The sequence below is a fragment of the Dipteris shenzhenensis genome, chromosome 31 (assembly GCF_047967505.1).
Source record: "Dipteris shenzhenensis isolate YYH24624 ecotype China chromosome 31, Dip_SZ_1.0, whole genome shotgun sequence".
Lineage (NCBI taxonomy): Eukaryota > Viridiplantae > Streptophyta > Polypodiopsida > Gleicheniales > Dipteridaceae > Dipteris > Dipteris shenzhenensis.
In genome coordinates this window covers 47,861,343-47,886,023 of record NC_141626.1, presented here as the reverse complement: position 1 = coordinate 47,886,023, position 24,681 = coordinate 47,861,343, and the positions used below count along the sequence as shown (strand labels likewise).

The 24,681-nt window shown below is 41.9% G+C and overlaps 1 protein-coding gene across 1 annotated transcript in view; it reads left to right on the top strand.

The window, feature by feature from the left end:
- The window catches only part of LOC147881555 (pentatricopeptide repeat-containing protein At2g27610-like), a 31,404-nt gene extending 12,284 nt beyond the window's left edge, over positions 1-19,120 (top strand). The window contains exons 2-3 of the mRNA XM_087402412.1: positions 16,829-16,966; positions 17,070-19,120. Coding sequence (XP_087258538.1) covers positions 16,829-16,966; positions 17,070-18,924 — 1,993 coding nt within the window. The 3' untranslated portion in view covers positions 18,925-19,120. The remainder of the gene's footprint in view (positions 1-16,828; positions 16,967-17,069) is intronic.
- The last annotated feature ends 5,561 nt before the right edge of the window (positions 19,121-24,681 follow it).

The window sequence follows — 24,681 nt, the reverse complement described above, 5'->3', positions numbered from 1 at the left end:
GTTAAACAAATTGTCTAACCCTTGGCTCGATTATTTCCTTTATTTTTAAGTCATATAATGTTGAGGTTCCCATTGGCACTTTGATGTGTGCATAAATTTAATTGGGATACTAGTAATTGGAAAAGACAAACAGGAAATCAAGGAAATGTTATACATACTGAGGTTAGATCTAGAATTTTTGACCTTGGGAATTCCCTTGGACCTGGTTGGAAGACCCATATTTATGGTTTATTTGAGATTCCCACTTATTACTTGAATTTGACTAACATTTTATATGCATTTCTTAGAGAGAGCTAGGAACCTTAGCTTAGCATTGATAAATGGAAAAGACCATCATTTCTCATTTATTTGTCATGAGTCGGTAACTTGAAATAGGAAGTAAAGTTCCATGGATAAGATTCTACCCTTAGGATGGTATTGGATTACACTTTACAATTTACACTTTACACTTTATACTTTATACTTTGATAAATGGAAAAGGCCATCATTTGTCATGAGTCGGTAACTTGCAAGCAGTGTTTTTTACATTGTGTTGCATTTCTTGAGAACTTCTCTTAAGGTGATTGGGGAGAGAATTACCATCGGAGTCTCCTTTTATCTTATTAGTTATATTATGGAAACATTTTTTATCTACTAAATTAAGAAATATTCATAGTGTAATTACTAATAGAAGTCAAGTCTAATATAGCATGATTTTAAGTGTAAAAAAGTGAAAAGGCCATGTAGCATGGAGTCAGTCCTTCAATTTTGACATTCTCAAGGACCTTATCGCACTTTGATGTGTGCATAAATTTAATTGTGATATTGATAATTGGAAAGTGCCAACACGAGATTGAAGAAAGGTATAAGTATATTGAGGTTATATTTGGATTTTTTGACCTTGGGAATTCTCTTGGACTTGGTTGGAGTACCCAAATTTATGGTTTACTTGAGATTCCCACTTGTTACTTGGATTTCACTAACATTTTATATACATTTCTTCATATCTTTAATTGTCCACCTCTGATTACTATTGAATAGTAAAATGCTAAGATTTGATTATGCTAATCTAGATCGAGTGACACGGATAACAACTATGTGCCGGCATTGAAGCCTACAGTCCCACAATTCATAGTGTGCATGTTCTAATGTGCTATGTTTGTGCAGGTGAGTCGGCATACTTCTCCATCAGGTTTGCTTTGGAAAATCTAAGGCATGAAGACATGGTGTTAGCAACTTCGAGGAGCACTCTATAGCAGACTTTCTCCAAGTACTGCTAGATAAGATTGAACTCTTTATTGGAGACTAGTCATCAGTATCGTTGTACTTTTTGCAATGTACTGACATAAATATGAATGTAATAATTGACTCCCACTTTGACACCTTGCTAAGAGAAATGGTATGATATGGATTATTCTCACTTATACGGTAGTGAGAGGTTGGTGATTAACGGACTACTCTCACTAGGTATTTAAAAAGGGCAATAGTAGATGCTTGCAATTGGTTTACTTTGACATTGAAAATTGGTCCAGTAGTATAGTAGGTTAGATGTTTGATAGGACGAATACACACACACACACACACATACCCTTCCAATGGAGAGGTATATTTAGCAATCGAAATTAAGGTGCTTCCTTTCCATAGAGAATATTTTTGCTCAGGGTATCTCCAGGCTATTTTTGCAGGCCTTTTGGAAGGCCTTGTGGGAGAGCTGGGCCGTAGAAGATTTCCTACTTCCTTTGGCTACTCGCCCACAAGGGTCTTCTAGTGGGGAGCTGGTTGCGATAGGTTGGTCAGGATGGACTTTGTCAGATCTGTCATGAGGACAAGGAGTCACCAAAACACTGCCTGTGGAGCTGCACTCGCGTCTAGGAAGTGTGGAGGTGGACCTTCGGGATCCTTACTCGCGCAGCACCGGAGCTAGGCTTGATCACTTGGGGCACGTTCTGCTGGAGCAGCACCACACCTGGCTTTCATCAGTTATTCGAGGCAGGCCCGCAGGACCCCATGTTCCTTATCACACAGGGGACTTGGGGGCCGCTAGAGGGCATTCTGTCGCACCTGGCAGAGGCTGACACAGGATCTCAGGAGAGGCAGCCAGTCTGGGAGATTATTAGCAGCATCGCTAGATGGTACATTTGGACTTCGCGCTACGCGCAGATACTCGGTAGCACCTCTCTTTCGACTGCCCAGGTCATGACTGACATCTGGAGTGAGATTATACACACACTCAGAGGCCAATGGGACCAGATACAGGGAGATTCCTGGGCTGGCCGGGAGAAGCGGAGACGTTTCCTCCGTGATTGGGATACGTAGGGCCTTTTCTTCGCGCATACTTCTTAGGGCCTTCAGTGGCGCTATTCACCACCTCTCTGGCTATTCATTCACACTCGCCTGATCCCTCCGTGAGAGAGAGCTTTCTGTTTTCTTTTTGGGCTGTGTCCGATTTGTGAACGCAGCCCCGTCAGTTGCAAAACTGACCTCTTGTATCTTGTTTTCGAAGTAATATAATCAGCACAGTTTTTTCGAAAAAATAGAGAATATTATTGGGATGGAGCCTTGGTCACATAAAACAATAGAAAATGTGCTATGGATTTTACAATTTGAGATTTGAGATATATATACAACGAAAAGGTAAGTAATTACTTTCATAAACTTGGTATATGAGTATAGAGGGATCCTTTAATAAGAAGAGCCAGCCTTACAAAAGAAGGCATTAGTTAGAATCCTCGGGAATATAATTTATAATAGTTTAGAAAAGGGAAGCCTTGAGACAAAGGAGCTACATATTAAGGTGAAAAGATAAATAACTACTTTCATAAACTTGGTATACATACATATTTAAAGAAGACCCTATGGGTCCTAAACACACCAAATGGACATTAGCCCAATTAGGACTGCTTGGGTAACCCCCCTTGAATATGATATTTTGAGTGACCACTATAGTCACCCCTATAAATAGCAATATGCATTGGAACTACCCTTCATGACTTTCTACCCAATTGGGGAAAAAGAATCCCCTAGAAAACATTAACTAGGATTACCTTCGATAGAGCAGGGTTGACACCTTAGTCATGAATGATATGAGATACCCTTTAATATGCCATATCGATACAAATGATAAATTACTGACGACAATTTTAGTCCTATATATGATCTAGTTTGCAATTCATGATATTATATGTATGAGAACATACAATGACTACCCGAGGACAATATATCCATGGAGAGGGGATAACTAGAGATTATTAGACCCATGGATGAGACACCAAGAGGTTGAATAGGAATTTAGGGCCTGAAGCAAAGTTCCCACTAAGGCCCTTGCTGAGTGCTAAAGTGCTAAGCTAGTGAACAAAATAGTAGAGTAGCAAAATATCTCAAAAAAATATCGAGTGCTTACAACTAACGTCCCTAGTACATGCCCAAGTTTCATATATCCAGGTAACATGGTGGCTCTCTAACGAGATGTGAAGAGCTCTCATATCTGTGTCTATTGAGCTATCTCTTGATGCGGTGGAGGGTGTGGTCTCCTCGATCTTTGGATCTTTGGTCTCCTCGATCTCTGGATCCGATGGACTATGTACAGGGTAATGCCTCATCTCTAGTGGTCACCTATGAGGAGGGTTGAAATAGGTAGAACTATGATCATGCATGCTCTGGTCCCTCTGCATGTCGCACGTGGAGTGTGTGCCTCTCGTTTGGAAGCATCGTGGTGGGGACACCTACTGCTAGTTCATGATGCTCTCATCTCCTCATCAATCTCCTCTCCCTTAGCCTCACCCGCAACTAACTCAGATGCATGAAAATATGTAACAATTGTCTATGCTTTGTCAATCTCAGTGGCCTATCGCATCAATCCCTATTGCTCTTGGGTTTGTTGCATCAGTATATCTCTCTGTCATTGCATCTCAATCAGATAGAGCCCAACACGAACCTGATCAAGAAAATGGATTAGCTGCATAAGTGGACCAAAGCCACAAAGCCATGCCCCTCTTCAAAGAGGTAGTGATGTCACCCTTGGATCTCATAGTAGACTAGACAGACACATAGAAAGTGCTCCTCTATCTCGGTCTCCATCCGGCATAGTGTGCGGATCCTCTGCTCTCGGGGTATGCCTGCAGCTCTCCCTAGCTCAATCTGCAACTGATATGATGAGACGTGCAACTGACCTATGGTGATCCTCAATTCATGTGAGACTCTCCTATCCTCAAGGTACTAAGGTCTGATGATGAGACCATGGTTCGAAACCCTCAGGAAGTGGTCATGGTAGAACGGAATCTTGGTGGGAAAATCCTCCGCCCCCCTAAACTCTAGATTTATGTAGCTATAGCTGGAGGAGGTCCAACCGTATGATATGGTTGATCTCATCTCATGGGATCATCTTGGGTGGTGCATTCATGCTATACTAAAAGGGGGGAAGTCTGTCCTCTCTCTCTCTCTCTCTCTCTCTCTCTCTCTCTCTCTCTCTCTCTCTCTCTCTCTCGCCTTCTATGGGGAAGCCTGTCCTCTCTCTCTCTCTCTCTCTCTCTCTCTCTCTCTCTCTCTCTCTCTCTCTCTCCCTCCCTCTCCATCTCCCTCTCCCTCTTCCTCTCTCTCTCTCTCTCTCTCTCTCTCTCTCTCTCTTTCTATAGTGAAATATAGGGTGCGTCAAGTATATTGCACATATATACATAGGTTGGGTGTGTGTATACATGTTAAAGAATCTACTATAAAATTTATTGTAGAGGTTTTGGCTCCTTACGATGCATAAAAATATAAAAATGTAATGAAAGTAGAATGACTTTCATCATTTCAAATTAATGTATAACACATTGACTTGTATGCACATGCTAGATCAAACTCTCCAAGAGTAGGTCCTAAACTCTTTCAATGAGGGAGGTGGCTTTTGTTGGTTTTTTGCCAGTGTTGCATGCCAAGCCAAGCTGACCCATGAGGTGTACATGGACGTCTCTCTCTCTCTCTCTCTCTCTCTCTCTCACTACCTCCTTCTATAGCGAAATATATAGGGTGGGTCAAATATATTGCACATATATGCATGTTAGAGGTATGGGTGTGTATATGTGTTCTCAAAAGTGAGTACAAAGCTACCCACTTCTTACTAAGTGTGGAACTTAGTATCTGGCTAAAGAAGACCTAGAATTGTGTATGTATAGTAGGTGGTAACTAAGTTATTTAGAATTTTGACAATGCCATTCTATAATCGAGAGCCAATGTTTTCAGATCTAATGAGTTTGGGGTGGATGACCTCAAAAATCAAGACAGACACTTGAGTAGACATAGTGGCCCAAAATTTGAGCTCAATAGTTTTTGAAATGCATGATCTTTGTTACCATATTACTAAAAATTTTAAGCCACATGAGTCCATGAATTAGATAGGGGTACAAGAGCGAGAGTGAGTCCGCGGGAACATGGAAGAGAGAGAAGAGCATTGAGGACCAAAGTTGACCCTCACACTAAAATGAGCGTTTGCTCAATTTCTAAGGGTAGCGCCTTTTTTCTCCCATCCAAATTGGGTATTAGCACAAACTTTATATGCAGTCTTATCATCTGTATTTAAGGTCATTTGTAAGCTATTTATTTTCAATGTTAAGTCAAAATCTAGTACAATCCAAAGTGGAATTGGGCTAATGTGTTGTGTGTCTGTGTATCTACCTATACCAGTGGATACCAAAGTTGGGCAAGGCATAAAATTAAACAAGTTTCTCATATGTCAAAACCTTTGAATCAAGTAAACTATATTAATTCTCACAAAAAGAAAGTGCTTGGACATTATATGTGGAGAACAAAATGGCCTTCATTCTCTAAAAAGCACGTGATAAAACATGTGCATATCAAAAGTCTAAATTTTAAAGCATACGGACTCATAACATGGATTCAAGATTGTCCATAAGCTGCTTCTTTTCATTACTAAATCAAAGTCTAGTACAAACCAAAGTGGAATTAGGATTGTGTGGGTCTGTGCATGCATGTGCATCTGTGCACATGTGTGTGCATTCCACTATTCCAAAATTTGGGGACTCATCTTTTCGTGGATGACAAAGCCTTCGTGTAGTGAAGTGAGCTGCAAGGATGGAGATTTCTACAATTTTTAATGTTGTGTTGTCACCGTTTTGTGAGCCGTGAATCCTTTGTGCGGCAAAACTAGTTGCAAGGGTAGAGAATTCAACCCATGGAGAAAATCAAGTTTCAACACATACGATGTATCATCCTTGACATTATGGACTTTTTATTTTGACCTGGCATGGACTTTTAGATAGATTCACAAACATTAGCATGTATGCATATGTAATGTAACAAATTGTGCATCCACATAAATGCTTACACATTGCTTATGCATTTCCATTTGAATATATTCCTTCATATAGACATGATTACTTCAGATGGTCAACCTTGAGGTTTTAGATATATCAGCTTTTTATTTGTATGCTATTTTTGTTTCAATTAATGGTTATTTTTTATGACATGGATTTTTGATTTGCCAAAAGAGAATGTGAAGACCCATTGAGAGAGAGAGAGAGAGAGAGAGAGAGAGAGAGAGAGAGAGAGAGAGAGAGAGAGAGAGTTGTTTCTGAGGGTAATCTTCCCACATCACCAGATTGATCAATTGTCTCATGGTCAGAGCATGATGCATGGTAGTTAATTGAGCATTTTTTCTTTGTTGCGTAAAAAATCCCTATGTAGTTGCTTGATTGGATACCATCTAAGGGGGTTAAATTTTCCATGTGATTGAATTACAATAGAGCAACAACCACAATAATCTAGCCTACAAAGGTTTGAGCTTGGAATTGCCCTATCCTAAGAGACAATCCCACACTTTTAGGCTAGGTTAAATCAAATAATTTCACAAATTTACTCAAATGAATGTCCCTCACAAACCAAGATTGATTATGTTTCCATCTAGCAATACATTGGCACTAAAGATATCAAACATGTTAGGTATAAGACAACCAAAACCATGTTGGAAGGTTGAGGGATGGTTTTAGGAAAGTTGAGAGGTGCAATGGGCAAAGTATGTGTAACAAACCAAAAAGGATTTAGACAATCTAGGCCTTGCAAGGGAATGTGATCCTCCAAATATATGCCTATATACAAGTGCATATGTATCATTGCACATATGTGGTAGATTTTTATATAGATTTACAAACATTAACACGTATGCATATGTAATGTGATAAATCGTGCATTCACATTATGCATTTGAGTTTTACATTTGGGTCTAATGGGTCTATTAATCTTTAAAATTCATGATCTACTCATTTAAGCATCGGATTTTGATGGGAGTTGTTGCACTAGGCTTGTAATTTTGTGTTTCAACTGTCTGTGCAATCAGACATCACATTGCATCTACAGAAGCTCTTGGATTTGCAAAATTTTCTTTAAAAAATAATTGCTAATCTACCCTAAGTTAAGACCCCCTAATCTTAATTAACCCTCCTAAGTTAAGATAATCTTAATTAGCCATCCATTCCGCTCCACCTTGCCTTGGAAAAACCACGTGGACGGATTGCAACCTACAGCCATTTGCACCCAGCATCTAGCTTTGTGCTTCCCCTTCGTCTCCTTCCCACCTCTACTATCGTTTTCGATCAGAGAGGAACTACCAGCTTCAAAACTCTTGCAAATCTCTTGCAGCGTATTCTTTCACATTGGCAAATGCTAACACAATTCTGTGAAGCTAGCCGAGGCCAATTTGATTGCCTACCCCCTCCCTTATGTCCGCCTCCCCCCCTCTCACCCTTTCACTTCTTTGCATCAGTCTCCTCTTGAAGCTGCTTCTTCGCCCTTCCCCTTAGATGGTTTCACATACTCCCTTATCCACTTGTTTACCATCCTTAGCAATCCCTAGCCCCCCATGATCTTCCTCCGATCTCTCAACACCTTCTTTACTCCTCTCAGACTCAATCCCCTTTTCTTGAGCTCTACCACCTTGCGCTGCTCCAAGGATCTATTTTCGGACGAAACAACTGGATAAATGAGGCAAGAGGTAAAGTCAAAAGAAGCTTGCGAAGGCTTGTCTTTATATGCATTGTGCAAGGTAATGAAGAAAAATCTAGAGGGGGCACGTGGAAACTTATCCCTCCATACAATTTATCCCTCCCCCTTGCCCCCAAAGTCGAGGATGGCCTAATTGATTTTTTCCTCTCATAGCCCCCCTATTCATTTATACAGACATCATTTCTTGAGATGGTCAACCGTGAGTTTTTATATACATCAGCTTTCGTATTTGCATGCCATTATTGGTTCAATTAATTGTCATATTTTATGACATAGATTTTTTATTTACTACCTAGAGCAACAAAAGAAAGTGAACAAACACATGCACATGCACGTGCGCATGCACACACACACACACACACAAAATTATTATTGAGGGTAAGGGGCGAATTTCTATCCACATCACCAGATTGATAGTGATGCATAGATGGTCAACCCTCAGTTTTAGATAGATGGGAAAAGGATGGTTTTGTTAATTTACCCATGCTTCTTGCTTTCTAAATTCTTTGCTTCCTTGGGACACATTGGATTGAGATTCATCAATTGTCTCATGGTCAGAGCATGATGCTTGGTAATTTGATTAAGCTATTTTTCCTTTGCTAAGGAATAGATCCTTATGTAGTTGGTTGAGTGGATACCATCTATGGGGGTCAAATTTTTAATTTATACACAAGGTGGAAAAAGGAATAGCAGAGAGGTTACATTCAGTAAGGTCTCATACGAGAAGATTTTTGGATGGAACGTGGGGGGACCATCACATGGCCCCCCACATTCATACTATACAAAGAACAAGGTTGAAAACACAAGGTACTAGAAGTTTGTGGATAATTGTGGAATCTATGAGTGTAGAAGTCGGTCTTTGACGACAATAGAATAAGATGTATGGACACAGTGATGTAGCTTGCAATGTAGAAAATTCAACAAGCCTCAATACAAGAAATTTATTGCATCCAACACGTGAGGCACATCATAGTCTTGCCAGAGAATATATCGTCCTGTGCTATGTGATTAAGAGTGGGGGAGAGCATGCAAGAAGGCAATATTTCCACTTGGGATTAGGAGAATATACATTCCTCCCTGATGGTCCATTGAATGTGCATCAATGTGTTAGTGTTTTGGGGAGAACTCAAGCTCTGTAGCGGAGCGTACTAGTGCTCATCCTGATCCTCATCTTTATCTTCTTCATTATAGGCTTGGAACACATTCATGGGGGTGGTTTTCTGAGTTGTCCCTAACTCAGCCACAAGCAGATTGCCAATCATAGGGTGTGCCTTCCAATTCAATAGGTCTACCCTCACAATTTTCTCGTCTTGCATAGATAAATTCGATTGGAGGCCCATTCATGTACTAGGCCTGCGGCACACATGAAGGGTCTGGCTAGGATAACATTGTAGTCATCCGGTTACCTGTGGAAATCCATCACCACAAACCAAACTTGATAGATGAGACAGAAAGTTTTGATCTTTATATCCCTTAGAACCCCCACTGGCTGGGCTGTCACACCATCAGCTAATTTCATAATCAGGTTGGTGCTCTCCATATTTGGTTTTCCCCATTTTTCCCAGCAATGCTTGGTGAGGATACTAACACAAGTTATGCCATCCAAGATGATCATGGCCTTCTTGTTGTGGCAGAAAATTGGAATTACAGTGGTTGTGTCATCACTCTTGAAGTGTTGACCTAGCTTATTGACATATATTTTTAGCACATTCGGCTCTCCATGCGAGGCCTTAACAACATTGGTGTCCAGCTCTTCTGGGTTGACCATTTGCTCGTTTATATAATTAGAGAGATGTCTCCAAAGGATGGGATTTACTTTTAGCAAGGCGGCTATGGCAAATTTATTTCTTTGGACAGGAACCCGTGAGCCTGGCCACATCTCGCGGTTGACCAATTGGTTCTCTACCCTTGGACTGGGGTTCTTCAAACCCAAACAAAAAGACATTGGTTCATCCTCTACAGCTTGAGGCCAAGTCAGGGGTCCCCTTCGAACATCTTGTGTTGCAATAGAGACTTCCTTAATGAAGTGTTGTTCGCAACAATCTCATCCACCTTATCCAGGGTGGGAAGGGGCTTTACAGCTCCCTCTGGCACTTGATGATTAGGGTGAATAGTGTCCATGTTCTTAAGAGTCTTAAGCAGTTGCTCAAATCTCTCCTGGAAATCCTAGACTTACCATTGTGTCTGAACTAGAGTTGCTTCTCAGTGGCTGGGTCGGGGTATCCATTACATCCCACCGGGCTTGAACCTCATCTTTGCGACTGTGTCTCATTGGCCTTACCTCAAACCACGGTGTTGGTGGTTTCCCTTTTTGGTTGGCCAAGTCCTGCTGATGTCGAGGTGGAAACTATTGTAATCTCTTCATTTGAGCCACTTTGGATAATGGCTCGGTTTCAACCTTCCCCCACTTTAATTGCATTCGCTCGACCCTTGCCCTTAAATTGGGACATGACCATCCTTTTCATATTGGCTTGCTTATGGAGCTCCTTACTCATGGCTTTGGCTTGGGCCCTTGTGATCATTCAGTGATACTGAGGATACTTGGCCCCTTTCAATACTTAGTAAGTTAATACTGGCTTTTGGATTGGCGGATGCCGGCCTAAGGTTCCTTATCAAAGGCCAATCTTTATAGAGATGATCCACCCCACAAGCCGAGCACAATGGGGTATTTGAATTGGTTGCAGTTGGCCTCAGTGTGGGTTGATCATCCTTGTATCAGGGGCAGTCCCTAAGCAAATGAGGCCCTTGACATTTACAACAAGCTATGGCCTGGTTAGCAATGGTCTTGTATGGACACTCACTAGCGTGATGCCAACCTTGGCAAGTATAATATTGGATGGATGGCTTGCAATTCATGGCCTTCATGTCTATGGCTTGCTACATTGTAAGGGTCGTTTAATACACCGGAATGTACTGCTCATCCTACATCACATAATGGCGAGATTGTCGTAGGGAGATGACTCAGATGCTGGTAAGATGTAGTCAAGGTCCTCCCACTCACTTGGTGGCTCCTCAATGATTACCTAGTCTATGGGAGCGATGTGGGGTGGTGGGGGTTGTGGTCCTTGAATTGGTGGTGGAAATGGCAAGTTTTGAGATCGCATTGGCCCTTGGTTGGCCTGGGGGCTCCTTGTAAGGCTATTTGGCCCTGATTATAGAGATTAGGTAGCGTCGTTAAGGACAATGGTTACCGTTGTTGGTACATGGGTGGGGGCATTGACATTAGGGTAAGGGCATTGTGAAGTTTCATGATTTCCACCTAGTACCATGAACACAGTAGAGTGATAGCCTTGGCCTTATGCGAGGGCACTCATTCATCGAGTGGTTGCCTTTGCATATCCCACACAACATTGTCTTACCATGGAAACAAGTGTGGATTACTCGGGCCTTCCCTACCTAGCCCACCCTTGAGTTGTTGGGCTACTCGATTCAAAAGGTCTGTGGCTACCGCATCCATGTTTGTGGCCTTAGTCACTTGGGCATCTTCCTTGCCCTCGACAGAGCTAATGGTCTTACCGGAATGAGATACTATGGAGGGAGCATCTAGTGACTTCTCGAGCTAGGCCTTATCCTTCATGTTATCATCCAGGAGCACAATAGTCCTGCTACACAACTCGAAGGATGTGGGATTCAGGGTGAATAAATGATCATGCAACTTAGCATCACTTAATCCAATGAGGAATCGAGGTAGCAGATGATCATCATCATGGGGCATTTAGATGTTTGATCCTGGCAATATATTCTTGAAAGGTTTCATGCTCCTTTTGCTCAACTTCATCCAACTGGTTGATCGGGCTCCACTTTGGGCTTGTGGGAGTGAATCCCATTATGGAGGCCTTCCAACCTTTCATAGAGTCTCCCAGTTGATCTTTTCTTCAGGCCCAAGGGCTCTATACCACTATCCTACCTTGCCATCAAGGCTAAGCCCGAACGTGTTCACTTTGTCTAGGTTGCCAATGTCTCCAAAGGTTTCATAGATCTACTCAAACCTTCAACATGGGAGAGTCCCGGATCTCCTTCACTTAAGAACTTAGTGAAGAGCTTAGAGATCATGATCGGTTGACTGCGTGAGGCATTAGTATCCCTCCCCATGACTACTGGTGGCATTGCCCCCCTTCCTAGTGCTTGCACAAGGGTCCTCAATTGCTTCATCAATGCGTACCGTCTATTGCATGGGTAGAGGTGATTGGGGTACTGGTGCAGTGCCAATGTTGGGTTGTCCTTGGGGTAGATTATAAAAGTTTGCCAGCCTGGTAAGAATTGGAACATATTTTCATGGGCTCATGGGATGTGGAGCCAGCAAACATGGTGGGCTCGAGTCTATTGGTCTTATCGGTATGGGTGTTGGTATGTATATTCAGGTTTGGGACCAGTCTATAGGATGAAGACATGGGAAAGGGGGTTCCCTCTAGAGCTCCTCCCCAAGTTGCAAATATATCGGGGCGAGTGGCCATTGATATTGGGAAGGTATTATCCCCTAAATTCATCTGATCAGCCCTCCATCCTTCAAGACTAGGAGGTCAATACCTGGATACCCAAGGCTCAGAAGTGCTTGTGAAGGAGGGTTCCCCCTCATAGAACTATACGTGCGGGCTTGAGCGTCCCTCTATTGATATGCGTATGGGACTGGGTGCATTATTGAATATTGTGGTTGGTGGTGGATCTTGCTGCTCCTCAGCCACCCTATTTTGCCTGGCAAATATATTGATTTTTTCCTCTAAATCCTTTCTACAGTAGACAAATACATAGTCTACGAAATCTTATAGTTTATTTTTAATATGATAGCAAGAGTGAAATGTTCTACAAAATTTACAAGTAATTCATAATTATTTGTATACAAAGAATTCAAACTTAACGAACTCCTATTAGCTAATAGTATCTTTGCCTCAATAAAAAAAACCTCTAGTATAAGATCTTGTTATTCTTTCTTACAAAGTAACAAAAAGAATATTGTAGTTATTGAAATACCTAAGGCTATACAGTTTTATTTAGAATTGACAACCTCAAATTTGTTATGAATTTTCAATTGTCAATTTCACATATTTACACTAACATACTATGGTTTTCTTTTTTTATTAAAATTCTATATCTTGTTGAAGAGCACTAATAGCTCGTAAATTACATTCACCATGCCAAGCAAGGTTAGCTAAGATAAACCATCTCATGAGAATGGAGAATGACTCCATAATTCACGAGGCTATTGTGGAAGGGTGGGGGATTGGGGCCTTACAAGCTAGAGTTGGGAACCATAGAGGCCCTCGGATTTAAGTTCATGTTTTCCCCCATCTCAGCATCGAAGCTCATACCGTCCTTTGAACTTGAGGATTCAGTGTGTGCGGGACCTTGCACTGAGTATGAAATTAAGGTTGAGATCTCGGACAATACTGACAATGTGGTACTAGTTTGGACCAGTTAGGACGTTATTGGAAGTGCTATCCTCCGGTTCAGGTTCAAATCCTATCACCCTCTCAAACCTCAAGTGCATGTGTCGCCTACTCTGTCTGGCTACCCAATTAGAATTAGTCACTGTGCCCTCCTAACCCTTAACGCGTATGTCATTGCATTAACCATAAAGCAGCAATTTAGGAAGTCGTAACAATAAAGCAGTGATGAGTGATATAGCAGTGACTGAATAAAGCAACGACTCGATAAGCAGCGGGTCAATAAAGCAATGGGTCAATAAAGCAGTGAGTGATATAGCAACGACTTAATAAAACATTACCGATAAAGCAACAAGTTCTTGAGGTGGGTGGGGGTAGGTGGCCAACTGTCAGTTCACATGTCAGTCGCGCTGTGTTATATAGTTGTTGCTTTAAATTTATGGCAGGGACTCCTAGTCTGACACAATCGTCGACTAGTTTTTGATGCTCTCTAAAGATATTGAAGTTTTTATTCAAGGTCAAAGAGCACAAATGAAAACCACACTAATTATTCTACCTATTTCAAACAAAATAGCACAAAAAACAACCACTTAAAAGCATCAAAATGAGAATATTTGAAGGTGGTGGTTGAGAACACACTCTTGTGCCAACTCAAACAAATTCAAACTCATTTTTTGGTGTTTATAAGTGAAATGGACTCCATACACACCTTAGCAATAATCCCTGCTAGCTACTCTTACAATGTGTTAATAAAAAACAACAAAAAACTCTGTGACTTCACCTTGATCACTTTCATCCTCTTACCTTATCACCCTAAGTAAGTGAATAATACATTTCTTCTATCATTTGTTATTGTAATGTTGACTCATGTACCTGCCTTTTTCTTGCAACAACCATTAGAGCCTAGTGTGCATTGATCTTCAACAAAAACAAGCCTTTTGAATGAATTTTTGCTATGGAATACATAGGGAGCTTGATCTATATGTTTCCTTTCTTTACTATAGCCCTATATAAATAAATATATGAGTGTTTGTTCAACCACACTGGTTTAGGACTATCACATAACTAGTGATTGAGCTGAAGCAACCATGGTTGCATGATGTTCCAGCCACTGAGCTAGAAGTAAGTTTATACTGTTCCTACACCAAGACAACACTTATCTCCATCTAAACTAGCCTATACTCCACTAACAACACCTTTAGATAAGCTAGAAGCATTGTGCAATGGGTAGATGTCGATAGAAAGCTTATATGCATTATGGAAGCATATCTTGAACTCCCCGATAGTAGTGCCAAAAATGTGTAATCTCCGGTGGTGACTCTCATCTTGTGCGGATCTTGAGGGATGCCATTGAAGTCTCTACTCTCAAACAACTCCTTATTGGAGCTCCATATGCACAAACAACCTGCTTGTGTCACCCAAGCATCTACCGGGTCCTGTGCAAGTTATTCCATGAGAAAAAGGGAAGAGGGGGGAGAGGGGGAGAGAAGGAAAAAAATAGCATGAGGGAGGGGGATGGGAGCAAGGGAGAGTGGCAATTACAAGACAACTCACAAGGAAGAACAAGGAAACTCAATGAGAGAAAAGAGAGCTTCTATTCCATTCCACAATGAAGACCAAAGTCAAGCATTTGGCCTTTTATACTAGTCACCTTTCGAAGTGAGGGCCAACCCTATTCTTGTACCACACTTTCTCTCTTGTTACAACCACTTGGGCCCATCTGGCGCCAAGGCATATACTAATTCTCTCAACCCTCCTTTGTCTCCAAATGGCTCTTGTGTTATCCTTGCCAAGTTGTGGGTGATCCCGACGATTACTTTGAAACAGAGCCATTTCTAGCTCAAAACCCATAGGGTTTGGATAGGCCAGATCCGTTAGCATGCTGAATGGTTGTTAACAATAAGTATATTGATGCACAATTTTTAGCAATGACACATTATGCATGTTCAAAATGTGTATGCGACGTCCCACCATACGAACGATGTCCGATCATTACTAATATTTGCAAGCGTAAGGGTCTTACTCATTGAAAGGTCTTTGCAAAGTTTTATGACCATTGGCAATACACACCTAAGATATAAGTGTACTTATGCACAAATTTTTGGCACTTACACACTTGCATGTTTGACAATGAGAAATACGCAGGTCCCACTATATCGTTGATGTCCAATCATTATGAATCATTGTCAGTATAAGGGTCTCACTCATTAAAATTTCTTTGCAAAGTTTTATGACAATTAGCAACATAGATATATAGTATAAGCACACGGATGCACAATTTGATATTTAAGCACCTTGCATGTTTTAAAATGAGAAAATGTGCATGTCCCACCACCCAAATGATGTATGATCATATGAATTTGAGAGTATAAGAATGGGACTTATTTAAAGTTCTTTGCAAAGTTTTGTGACCATCACATACATGTATGATATAAGCATCCCAAGTCACAATGTTTTGATACTTCCACACTCTGCATGCTCGAAATTGAGAAAATGTGCATGTCTCGCCATACAAATGCATGGGTGTGAGTTTTTGGCGAGTGTGCAAAAAAATGGCGAGCACACTCTCTCTCCTCTCTCCTCCCCTCCCCCCTTTTCCTCCCTTGTTTCTCCCCTCCCCTATGGGTGTTGTGTGTGTGTGACTCTCTCTCCCTCCCTCCACCCCCGTCTCTCTCTCTCTCTCTCTCTCCTCTATCAACAACAAAATCGTAATTTGAGAACCAAAGGCACCAACTTCTCAAAACCTTTTGTTTGAACCTCTCTCTCTCTCTCTCACCAAAGGCACCAATTCTCAAAACCTTTTGTTTGAACCTCTCTCTCTCTCTCTCTCTCTCTCTCTCTCTCCAAGCCCACATTATTGTGATGTAGCCTAAAAGCTTCACCCTTGCTCCAACTGCTTTTGCGCAAGCCTTATGAATGACAAAAGTCATTCAAGTTCTTTTTTTGGGAAAATGTAGAGAGAGGGAGAGAGAGAGGGGGGGGGAAGAAAATGGTACTCTCCCAAAAAAAATAAAATAAACACAAAAATAAGCAATTTCACTTTCAAGGGCCATCGTCTCAACTCAAGCCTCCCTTGGCTCTAAACTATAAAAGTGCCTTACTTGAAGTCAGTTGTCGTTGAAGTATATGGTCATCACACTTTCTAGTGATTGAAACTGTATGCTTCGAGGCATATAACGGATCTCCAACCTTTAAGCCCCTGGCTTACTGCTTCAAAGGATTTTGCAAAAGCTGGCTAGTTCACACGAAACAGCCAATCTCTCTGGCTGCTCAACTGTTTGGTCAACTTGGTTGGCCACAGATCGTTTCTTAACACCTTTAGGGACCCCCAAATGCTCCAAATTCAAAATGGCCGTTCTCTTCCCAGGCCCTTGCCACGCCAATGTAGACTGCTGAGCTACATATGGGCTACATGGTAATCTATCTAGCAGCTTTAAGAGATGGATGTGCCCATCAATCAGTTTGGATTGACAAATGATGGAAACTACAAGGATGAAGGGTTTGAGAAATTTTATGTCTATGGTTCAAGTACACTCCTTTGTCGGAGTAAAACGCCTGACTGGCCTCTTTCACTGTGTGAACTTTGCAGATTCAAGCCAGGAGTACGTCAGGTCTGACTTTCTTGTCAACTGCTGCTCGTTGTTTTGGTATGTTGAATTTGGAAAGAGGGGTTATTTTCTTTTTAATTGACAAAATTGGTTGTGACCCTCGCAGGATGGCCAGGAGTATCGATCCTTTTGATATCGGTACAGATGTGGGCATGCTTTGCCAGGAAGGGCGATTGGAAGAGGCTTTACGGGTTTTTGACTCATTTGTCCAGCAAGGCATTCAGCTATCCATCAATACTTATGCTTTCCTTTTGAGGGAGTGCACCAGAGTGAAAGCCCTGGAGGAGGGCAAACGAGTGCATGCCCATTTTAGAAGAAGCAGATATCAGTCAGTCACATTCCTTGGCAACACGCTTGTCAACATGTATGCCAAGTGTGGCAGCTTGCAGGATGCACGCCAAGCTTTTGATGAAATGTCCCTTCATAATTTGTTTTCATGGACTGCTATCATTTCAGCATATGCCAAACAGGGGCATGGCAATGAGGCGGTTTACCTATTTCAGCAGATGAACTTAGCAGGTATAGTCCCTGATAAGTTTGTATATGTCATGGTGTTTAAAGCATGTACCATCCTGGTTGCCCCTGAATTGGGGCGGCAGGTCCATGCCCACCTCGTCAGAAGTGGTATTGAGCTCGATATCTTTATTTGGAGTGCCCTTGTTGACATGTATGCTAAAACTGGGAGAGTAGATGAAGCACGCCAATTGTTTGACAGAATGTGTGAGCGTAATGTTGTCTCATGGACTACAATGATCACAGCGTATGCTCAGCAAGATGTAGGTGAGGAAGCTTTGGCATTATATCAACAAATGCAAGGGGAGGGTGTGGAGCCAAATGCGGTCACCTCTGCAAGTGTCCTAAAAGCATGTGCAAGCTTGGCTGCCTTGGATCATGGAAAGCAGGTTCATGCCCAAATCATTAGCAAGGGTTTTGATTCTGATGTCATTATTGGAAGCATCCTCATTGACATGTATTCCAAGAGTGGGAGCATCCATGATGCACGCCAAGTCTTCAGCAACATGCATGAGCGAAATGTGGTCTCATGGACTGCAATAATTGCAGGATATGCACAGCAAGGGCTTGGCAATGAGGCTCTTTCACTCTTTGAACGAATGCAACAGGAGGGCGTGAGGCCAGACAAGGTCACTTTTGTGGGTGTCCTCCATGGATGTAGCCATGCTGGACTTGTTGATCAAGGTCGGCACCATTTTAAATCTATGAAGCAAAAGTATAGCATCGATCCCTCAGCAGAGCATTATGCCTGCATGGTTGATATTTTTGGTCGCGCTGGACATCTAGAGGATGCAGAGAATTTTGTGAAAAGAATGTCAATTGAACCTCCGGAGGTCGTATGGATGGCCTTGCTTGGTGCCAGCAGGATCTGTGGGAATGTAGAGCTAGCAAGGCATGCTGGAGAACAAGTTCTTCAGTTAAACCCCTGGAACGCTGCTGCATACATACTGCTATCAAATGTCTTTGCTGCAGCTGGCAGGTGGGAAGATCACTCGAAAGTGAGGCAGATGATGGAGGACAGAGGAGTGAAGAAGTTACCTGGGTGTTGTTATATTCAGGTACGAAATCACATGCATACATTCTTTTCCGAAGACACATCACATCCACAAAGCAAAGATATCTATGCAGAGCTGGAGAAGTTATCCACAAAATTAGAGGAAGCAGGTTATGTACCTGACACGCGCTTTGTACTGCATGATGCAAGGATGACATCATCCAAGGAATTCTCTATCTACCATCACAGTGAGAAGCTAGCCATTGCTTTTGGGCTCATTAGTACGCCTCCTGGGACACCCATTCGTATCATTAAAAACCTCAGGGTCTGTGGTGATTGCCACACAGCCACCAAGTTCATTTCTAAGCTAGTCAAGCGTGAGATTCTTGTTAGGGACAATAACCGCTTCCACCATTACAAGGATGGGGTTTGTTCCTGTGGAGACTACTGGTGATCTTTATTTTGGACGACAATGCAGCTAATTTTCAGCAAATGTGACAGCAATGGTCTTTGCTCTTGTATTTGCTGCTTTGGTCATATGGTTGTATGAGAGGCAGGCTGGAGTTTGGAAAACTGGAGCAGGGGTTAAGTGCGGCGGCCCTGGGGGGGGGGGATTTTGCATAAGTGAGCATATCAACAAATAATTAAATTGGTGGCAAAGTGAGCAAAACCCCTGACTTTTAACAGAGCAGATGATACGAAGATATCTAATATCATTTTTATGATAACGCTGCTTCAAATGCTTCAAATTACAGCTCCCAAACCCCCCACCCCCCCTCCCCAACACACACACACACACACACACACACCCCCCACTCACCCACCATTAATGATGGTCTCCAATGTAACTTGAAAGGCTGTCGTTGGAAAAATTTACAAGCCCAGGAGTTTATAATTCCAGTACATTTTGAGCTTATTATGTGCCAATGAAACTCTCTTCTTTACACTTAGGGGATAATTTGCTGTGAATCTGATCCAGAAACTTGCTTTTTCATGGGCATGTTGGATTTTTGCTTCAAAGGTCTCATTTCAGTTGACTAGAACTCTTGTTTATCATGATTAAATGGTTTTGGAAGGGTCACAAAGAGTTGAGTTGCGAGATAACTTATTCTGATATGCTAATATGGGTGAGATTCACATGTTGGGAATTCTTGTAGCATATTGAAGTTTAATAAATGTAAGAATTGCTAGATTGTTGGACTTCGTGTTTATTAGAAATTGCAAAGCTGGTCTGGTACTCTGTTTGTCAAAAGGTTTGAGAACCTTCAATATGAAGCCAACCCTTCGGAAAAACGTTCAGGGAGTGAAACAACCTGTTGTCATGTGATGATTAAGTCAATACTAAAAAAGGACACATGAGAATGCCATACGATGCCTTTTGTTGTCCTCGAAATGGCCTTGTGGTCCTACAATCCTATAACACACCTCTCTCAAAATTTTGTTCGGCACCCTCAAGATCCAATGTGCAATCATGGTGCCATTGCATCTACACTCAAATAGAGCGAGAATCATAATCCCCACGATGCTAAGTCTTTGTCCTGCCAGAAATGGGTCTACGTACAAACTCTTGCTTATTTGGCTTTCTCAACCCTATTCTCCTTCTAAACCTGGCAAACCCTTGAACCCAAATGGAGGTGAGAACCTCCATTAGACTTTGTCATCATCATCTCTTTTTCATCCAAGCATAACCCAAAAACGCTTTCAACGCTTTAGCCTATACCTCTCACCAGAATGCGGCTCGAGAACCTATGCTACAACGAGCAACGACATAACTATAGGTGACCAACATCCTTGGAATTTGAAATAACAACGCACTGTTGGGGAGGTTACCTAGAGGTTAGCACCTAAAGTGAAACCAAATCACGTGTTTGCTCGCGTGAGAAAGAATGCCCTTTGAAAACCATCAACATCACATCTCTCAAGGCAAAGAAGTGCAAAAACACTTCCAAATTCTTGCTAAATTATGATAATTTATCTTAATTACAATGGTGACTTAAGCAAATTAAGAACCAATCCCAAAAATCAACCCTCTAAATGCAACAATCCCACTCCTCATTCCTTTCCCATTCAGTTTTGCAAGTCCCTCTATTTTTGTATCTCTCCTCCACCTCCAAGTTAAGTCAATATGCCACCTTCACTGAATTTCGTGCCAATTGAGACACATCACCATCACCACCTCGGGGGTGTTGCCATTTATGGTGTGCGCACATGCCTGCTCTGCCCCTCCTTGGTGTTCCTACTCGTGACCTCGTCCATCACAACAAGTGTCGCCCCCTTTGGTGCCATGTCCCTAGGGTTCTTCCCCACTCTTTTCATATCACTCCCTTCCACCTCAAGAGCAATGCGCCTCTGCTTCCTTAGGTGTTGGCTCCACTAAATGTCCCCATGTAGGCAGTGATTTTGACCCATCCTAGTAACTTTTGGACATTTTTGAAGGTCAAAGTCAAATAGTACTTCATAGTCCTATGCACCCACTTGAAGGCAAAAAATAAGAATTTTTGATGCACTTTAGATTCAAAAGAAGAATAGAACTTTCCTACTTTTGAGAACTTTCTTGTACCCTCAATGCTTTCCAGCAGCAATTCAGCCTCTCTCCCTTAATAAGCAACGTGGCACACAATGAAGGAGATGTCGGTGTTGAAAATGTCTTCAATCAATCATGCAAAAATGCCAACAAAAACAATAGGAGAAGACACTTAGGTAAATTGGAAATGTCAAAGAACAATGAATGGGGAGACTCTTAAAGATTTCTCCAACTCTTTGACATAGCATGCCATGCTAGCAACACAATTGGATGAAAAGCAGTCTGATTTCCCATGTCCTTGATCGATGAGGCCTCTGAATAGTATCTTGATGTTATTGTGGAGGAAGGGATCTTCTCTTTAATTAATTCAAAAGTAGATTCCAGCTTAAAAGGTTACAAGATGACCCTACCTTCTAAGTTGAGAATATTCAACAAGATAAACAAGAGAAAGTCATAACATACTTGGGAAGAATAAAGAGGTTGATAGCCAGCTGTGCCCATCATCTTGACGAGAAGTATTTATATGCATGGTTCATTTTTAAGCTAAGACATCCCATTCAAAAAGAAGTGAAAAAGGTCAACAACTATGAGCATTATAATGATGCTCATGAAGCCACAAGTGGCATTGAGGATAGCATGACCAACTTTGACATCAACAATGATAACCATATATCAAGCCATAATGACAATAATTAGCATTGAGGATGGCATGACTGACTTCAACGTCAATAGTGATGACCATAAATCAAGTCATAATGACAACAAGTCTTCTGAGAATAGAAGTACTTTCTCAAGGATTTCACCACTAAGGATTGGGTGGAAACCATGGCAACACGAATGAAAGAGGAAATGATGCAGGCCATAGAGAAGAAGCTATGAGTCTCTTAGCCACAGTACCCAAGAAGAGAAAATGTGTAGTGTCCACTCTATATGGCTAACCACATTGCAAATGAGTGCCCAATCCTAAGAAGTAGACCGATCCACTAGAAGTGGCATAACCACCAAGGTTATGGTGTCCAATTTGCAATGTTTTAGGCCATGATGGAAATACATGCGTCTACCCTATGAGGGTTGCACAACCCAGGCCCCAATAATACCAACAGGAACCAATACCGATCTGTAGGAAGCCAGTGCTTGCACCCCATGTACAAATTTCAAGACTCAACCCCACATTTGTGACAACACAAACACCTCAGTTGTTGTGAAATATGAACCCTCCACAATACGCCCAAGCTCCCACTCCTCCATTTACAGTCCCATTCAACAACTCCAACTTGTATTAGAGATATAATGTGAGTGCAAATCAAAGTACCCCATGTACTACGTGGAAAGGGCAAAAAGGACAATCCTAGTGTATGCAAATAAATTGGGACTGACCACATATCAAAAACCCGTCAAGTGCTTTAGATGTGAGAAAAACCATTAGATAGCAAATTGGCCACATAGAGGTATCCCAAACACATTTTAACTTGTGTGTAGAGATTGAGAAGTTAGGCATGCATGCATGGATTGTCCACTCAGAGTAAAGCCTCAACAAGACAATGAATTAAAACCAGATGTACCCTTTGAAATCATTGGAATTGATAGGAAAAGTGTGGCAACACAAAGTGTTGTATCCTAGCTGGTACTTGTGATAATAAGGAAGAAAAAAGAACCAACATGACAAAAGCTATCTTCCACTCAAAAGAAAAGAATTCCAAGAATGCAAAGAGCCTTACCAGTTTTAAAACAAAGTGAAGAACTGCCAAGCACATGCAAAAGTTGAGAAATCTCAATATCAAGCCTTAAAGCTAAGCAAGATATTCAAGTGTACCAACACCACCCAGCATGGACACAATGATTGAACCTACTTCCAACCAAAAGATAATGTATCTACACACACCTTAGTGCCAGTTGGACGGTGCTGCATTAGCCTGCTTGATTACTCCTCATTAGCTTCCCTACAATGTCACAAGGTCCCTAATCACTCAAAGAGGAAGATAAGAATATCTCACTGAAATATCATGATAGGGATGACATAAAAGCCTTTGGCCAATGCCCTACAATAGTGGGTGGTGGGGCAAGAGTGTTTCAACATCCTAGAAAAAGAGCTCTAAAACATGGGTACTAGCACCAATGAGGATTGCCATATTCAACATAAACCTAGCCAACCAAACTAAGATGAAGCCACTAGAAATTGTACATAATGTGCCAAAAAAAATTGCTAAAGTCTACGTCATCATACAATTCACCATCATGGATCTTCCCAAAGGTTCAATAGCATACCAAATATTGTTGGGAAGACCATGGATTAGAGAAGCTCTAGTACTCGATGATTGGGGAGTAGGTAGGATCACAATCTGAAATAGAGATACTGTTGTCAAAATAAATATGGGAATAGGAGAAATCAAGCCCACAATACCAAGAAATATTGATGACAAGTCTTCTACCACAACCACCAAATACACATCACCAAATACACATCACTTTTAGCAATGATAAAGCTCAAGACCAGAAAAGCTGACCCAAAGTGACATCAATAATTGGATACATTGTTGTCTTTGTGCCAACATGGACTTAGGTGGAATAGAATGTGTGTGTAAAGTCGCGACAAAGCTCCGCTTGTACTTGCATAAGGCTAGAAATAATCCCTCGTAGAAATCCAACTTGCATGTTCTACATGCAAGTTCTACATATGATTTCTACATGAAAGTTCTACATACGATTTCTACATGTAACTCCTACATGCGAGTTCTACATGCAACTCCTACATGCGAGTTCTACATGCAACTCCTACATGCAACTCCTACATGCGGGTTCTACATGCAACTCCTACATGCAACTTCTATATGCAAGTTCTACATGTAGAGAGAGAATGTCTTACAATTCCTATATGCAGAGAGAGAAGCTCTCCAACTTGTATAAATACCCCATAATGGAATGAAGCCCACACTCTTCGGGGCATTGTGTTGAGTTCTACTTTGATATTCCAAGCAATTGTCTCAAGTGTCCATGTTTCCTTGCACTCCACGTCCAAAAGCATGTCCTAACCTTGCAACTCCTCCTCCCCTCTCCTCCAACCTTGCAACCCATCCTCTCCCTCTCCTCCTCCCTCCTCGTCCTCCCTTCTCCTCCTCCCTCTTCCTCCTCCTCCTCCTCCCTCTTCCTCCTCCTCCTCCCTCCTCCTCCTCCTCCTCTCTCCTTCTCCCTTCTCCTCCTCCCTCCTCCTCCTCCTCCTCCTCCTCCTCCCTCCTCTCTCTTCTTTCCCCCATGCTCTTACACCTTCTTCCTCTCCCACTCCTATGCTCCCCCTAAACCCTTAGTTCCTCAACCCTTAATCTCCATGATCTACAGGGGAGATGAGTTCTCCACCATGTACTCTACTCTAAACATTGGAACCTCTTCTAAACTCTAGAACCTTCTAAACATGGGAACCTCCTTCTAAACCTTGGAACTCCTAACCCTGGGACCTCTTCTAAACCCTGGAACCTCTTTCTAAACCTTGGAACCTCCTTCTTATCCCTGAAACTCCCTCTAACCCTTGAACTCCTCCTAAACCCTACAACCCCCAATGAAGAGGAAAGCCTTCATCACCTCAACCATGATGATACATGTGCCTTTTACACATGCATGTACTATGTTTGCTTACCATACTTAAGCCTACGTCTCTCATCGGAACACGACTCGAGGTCCTAAGCTACACGTATA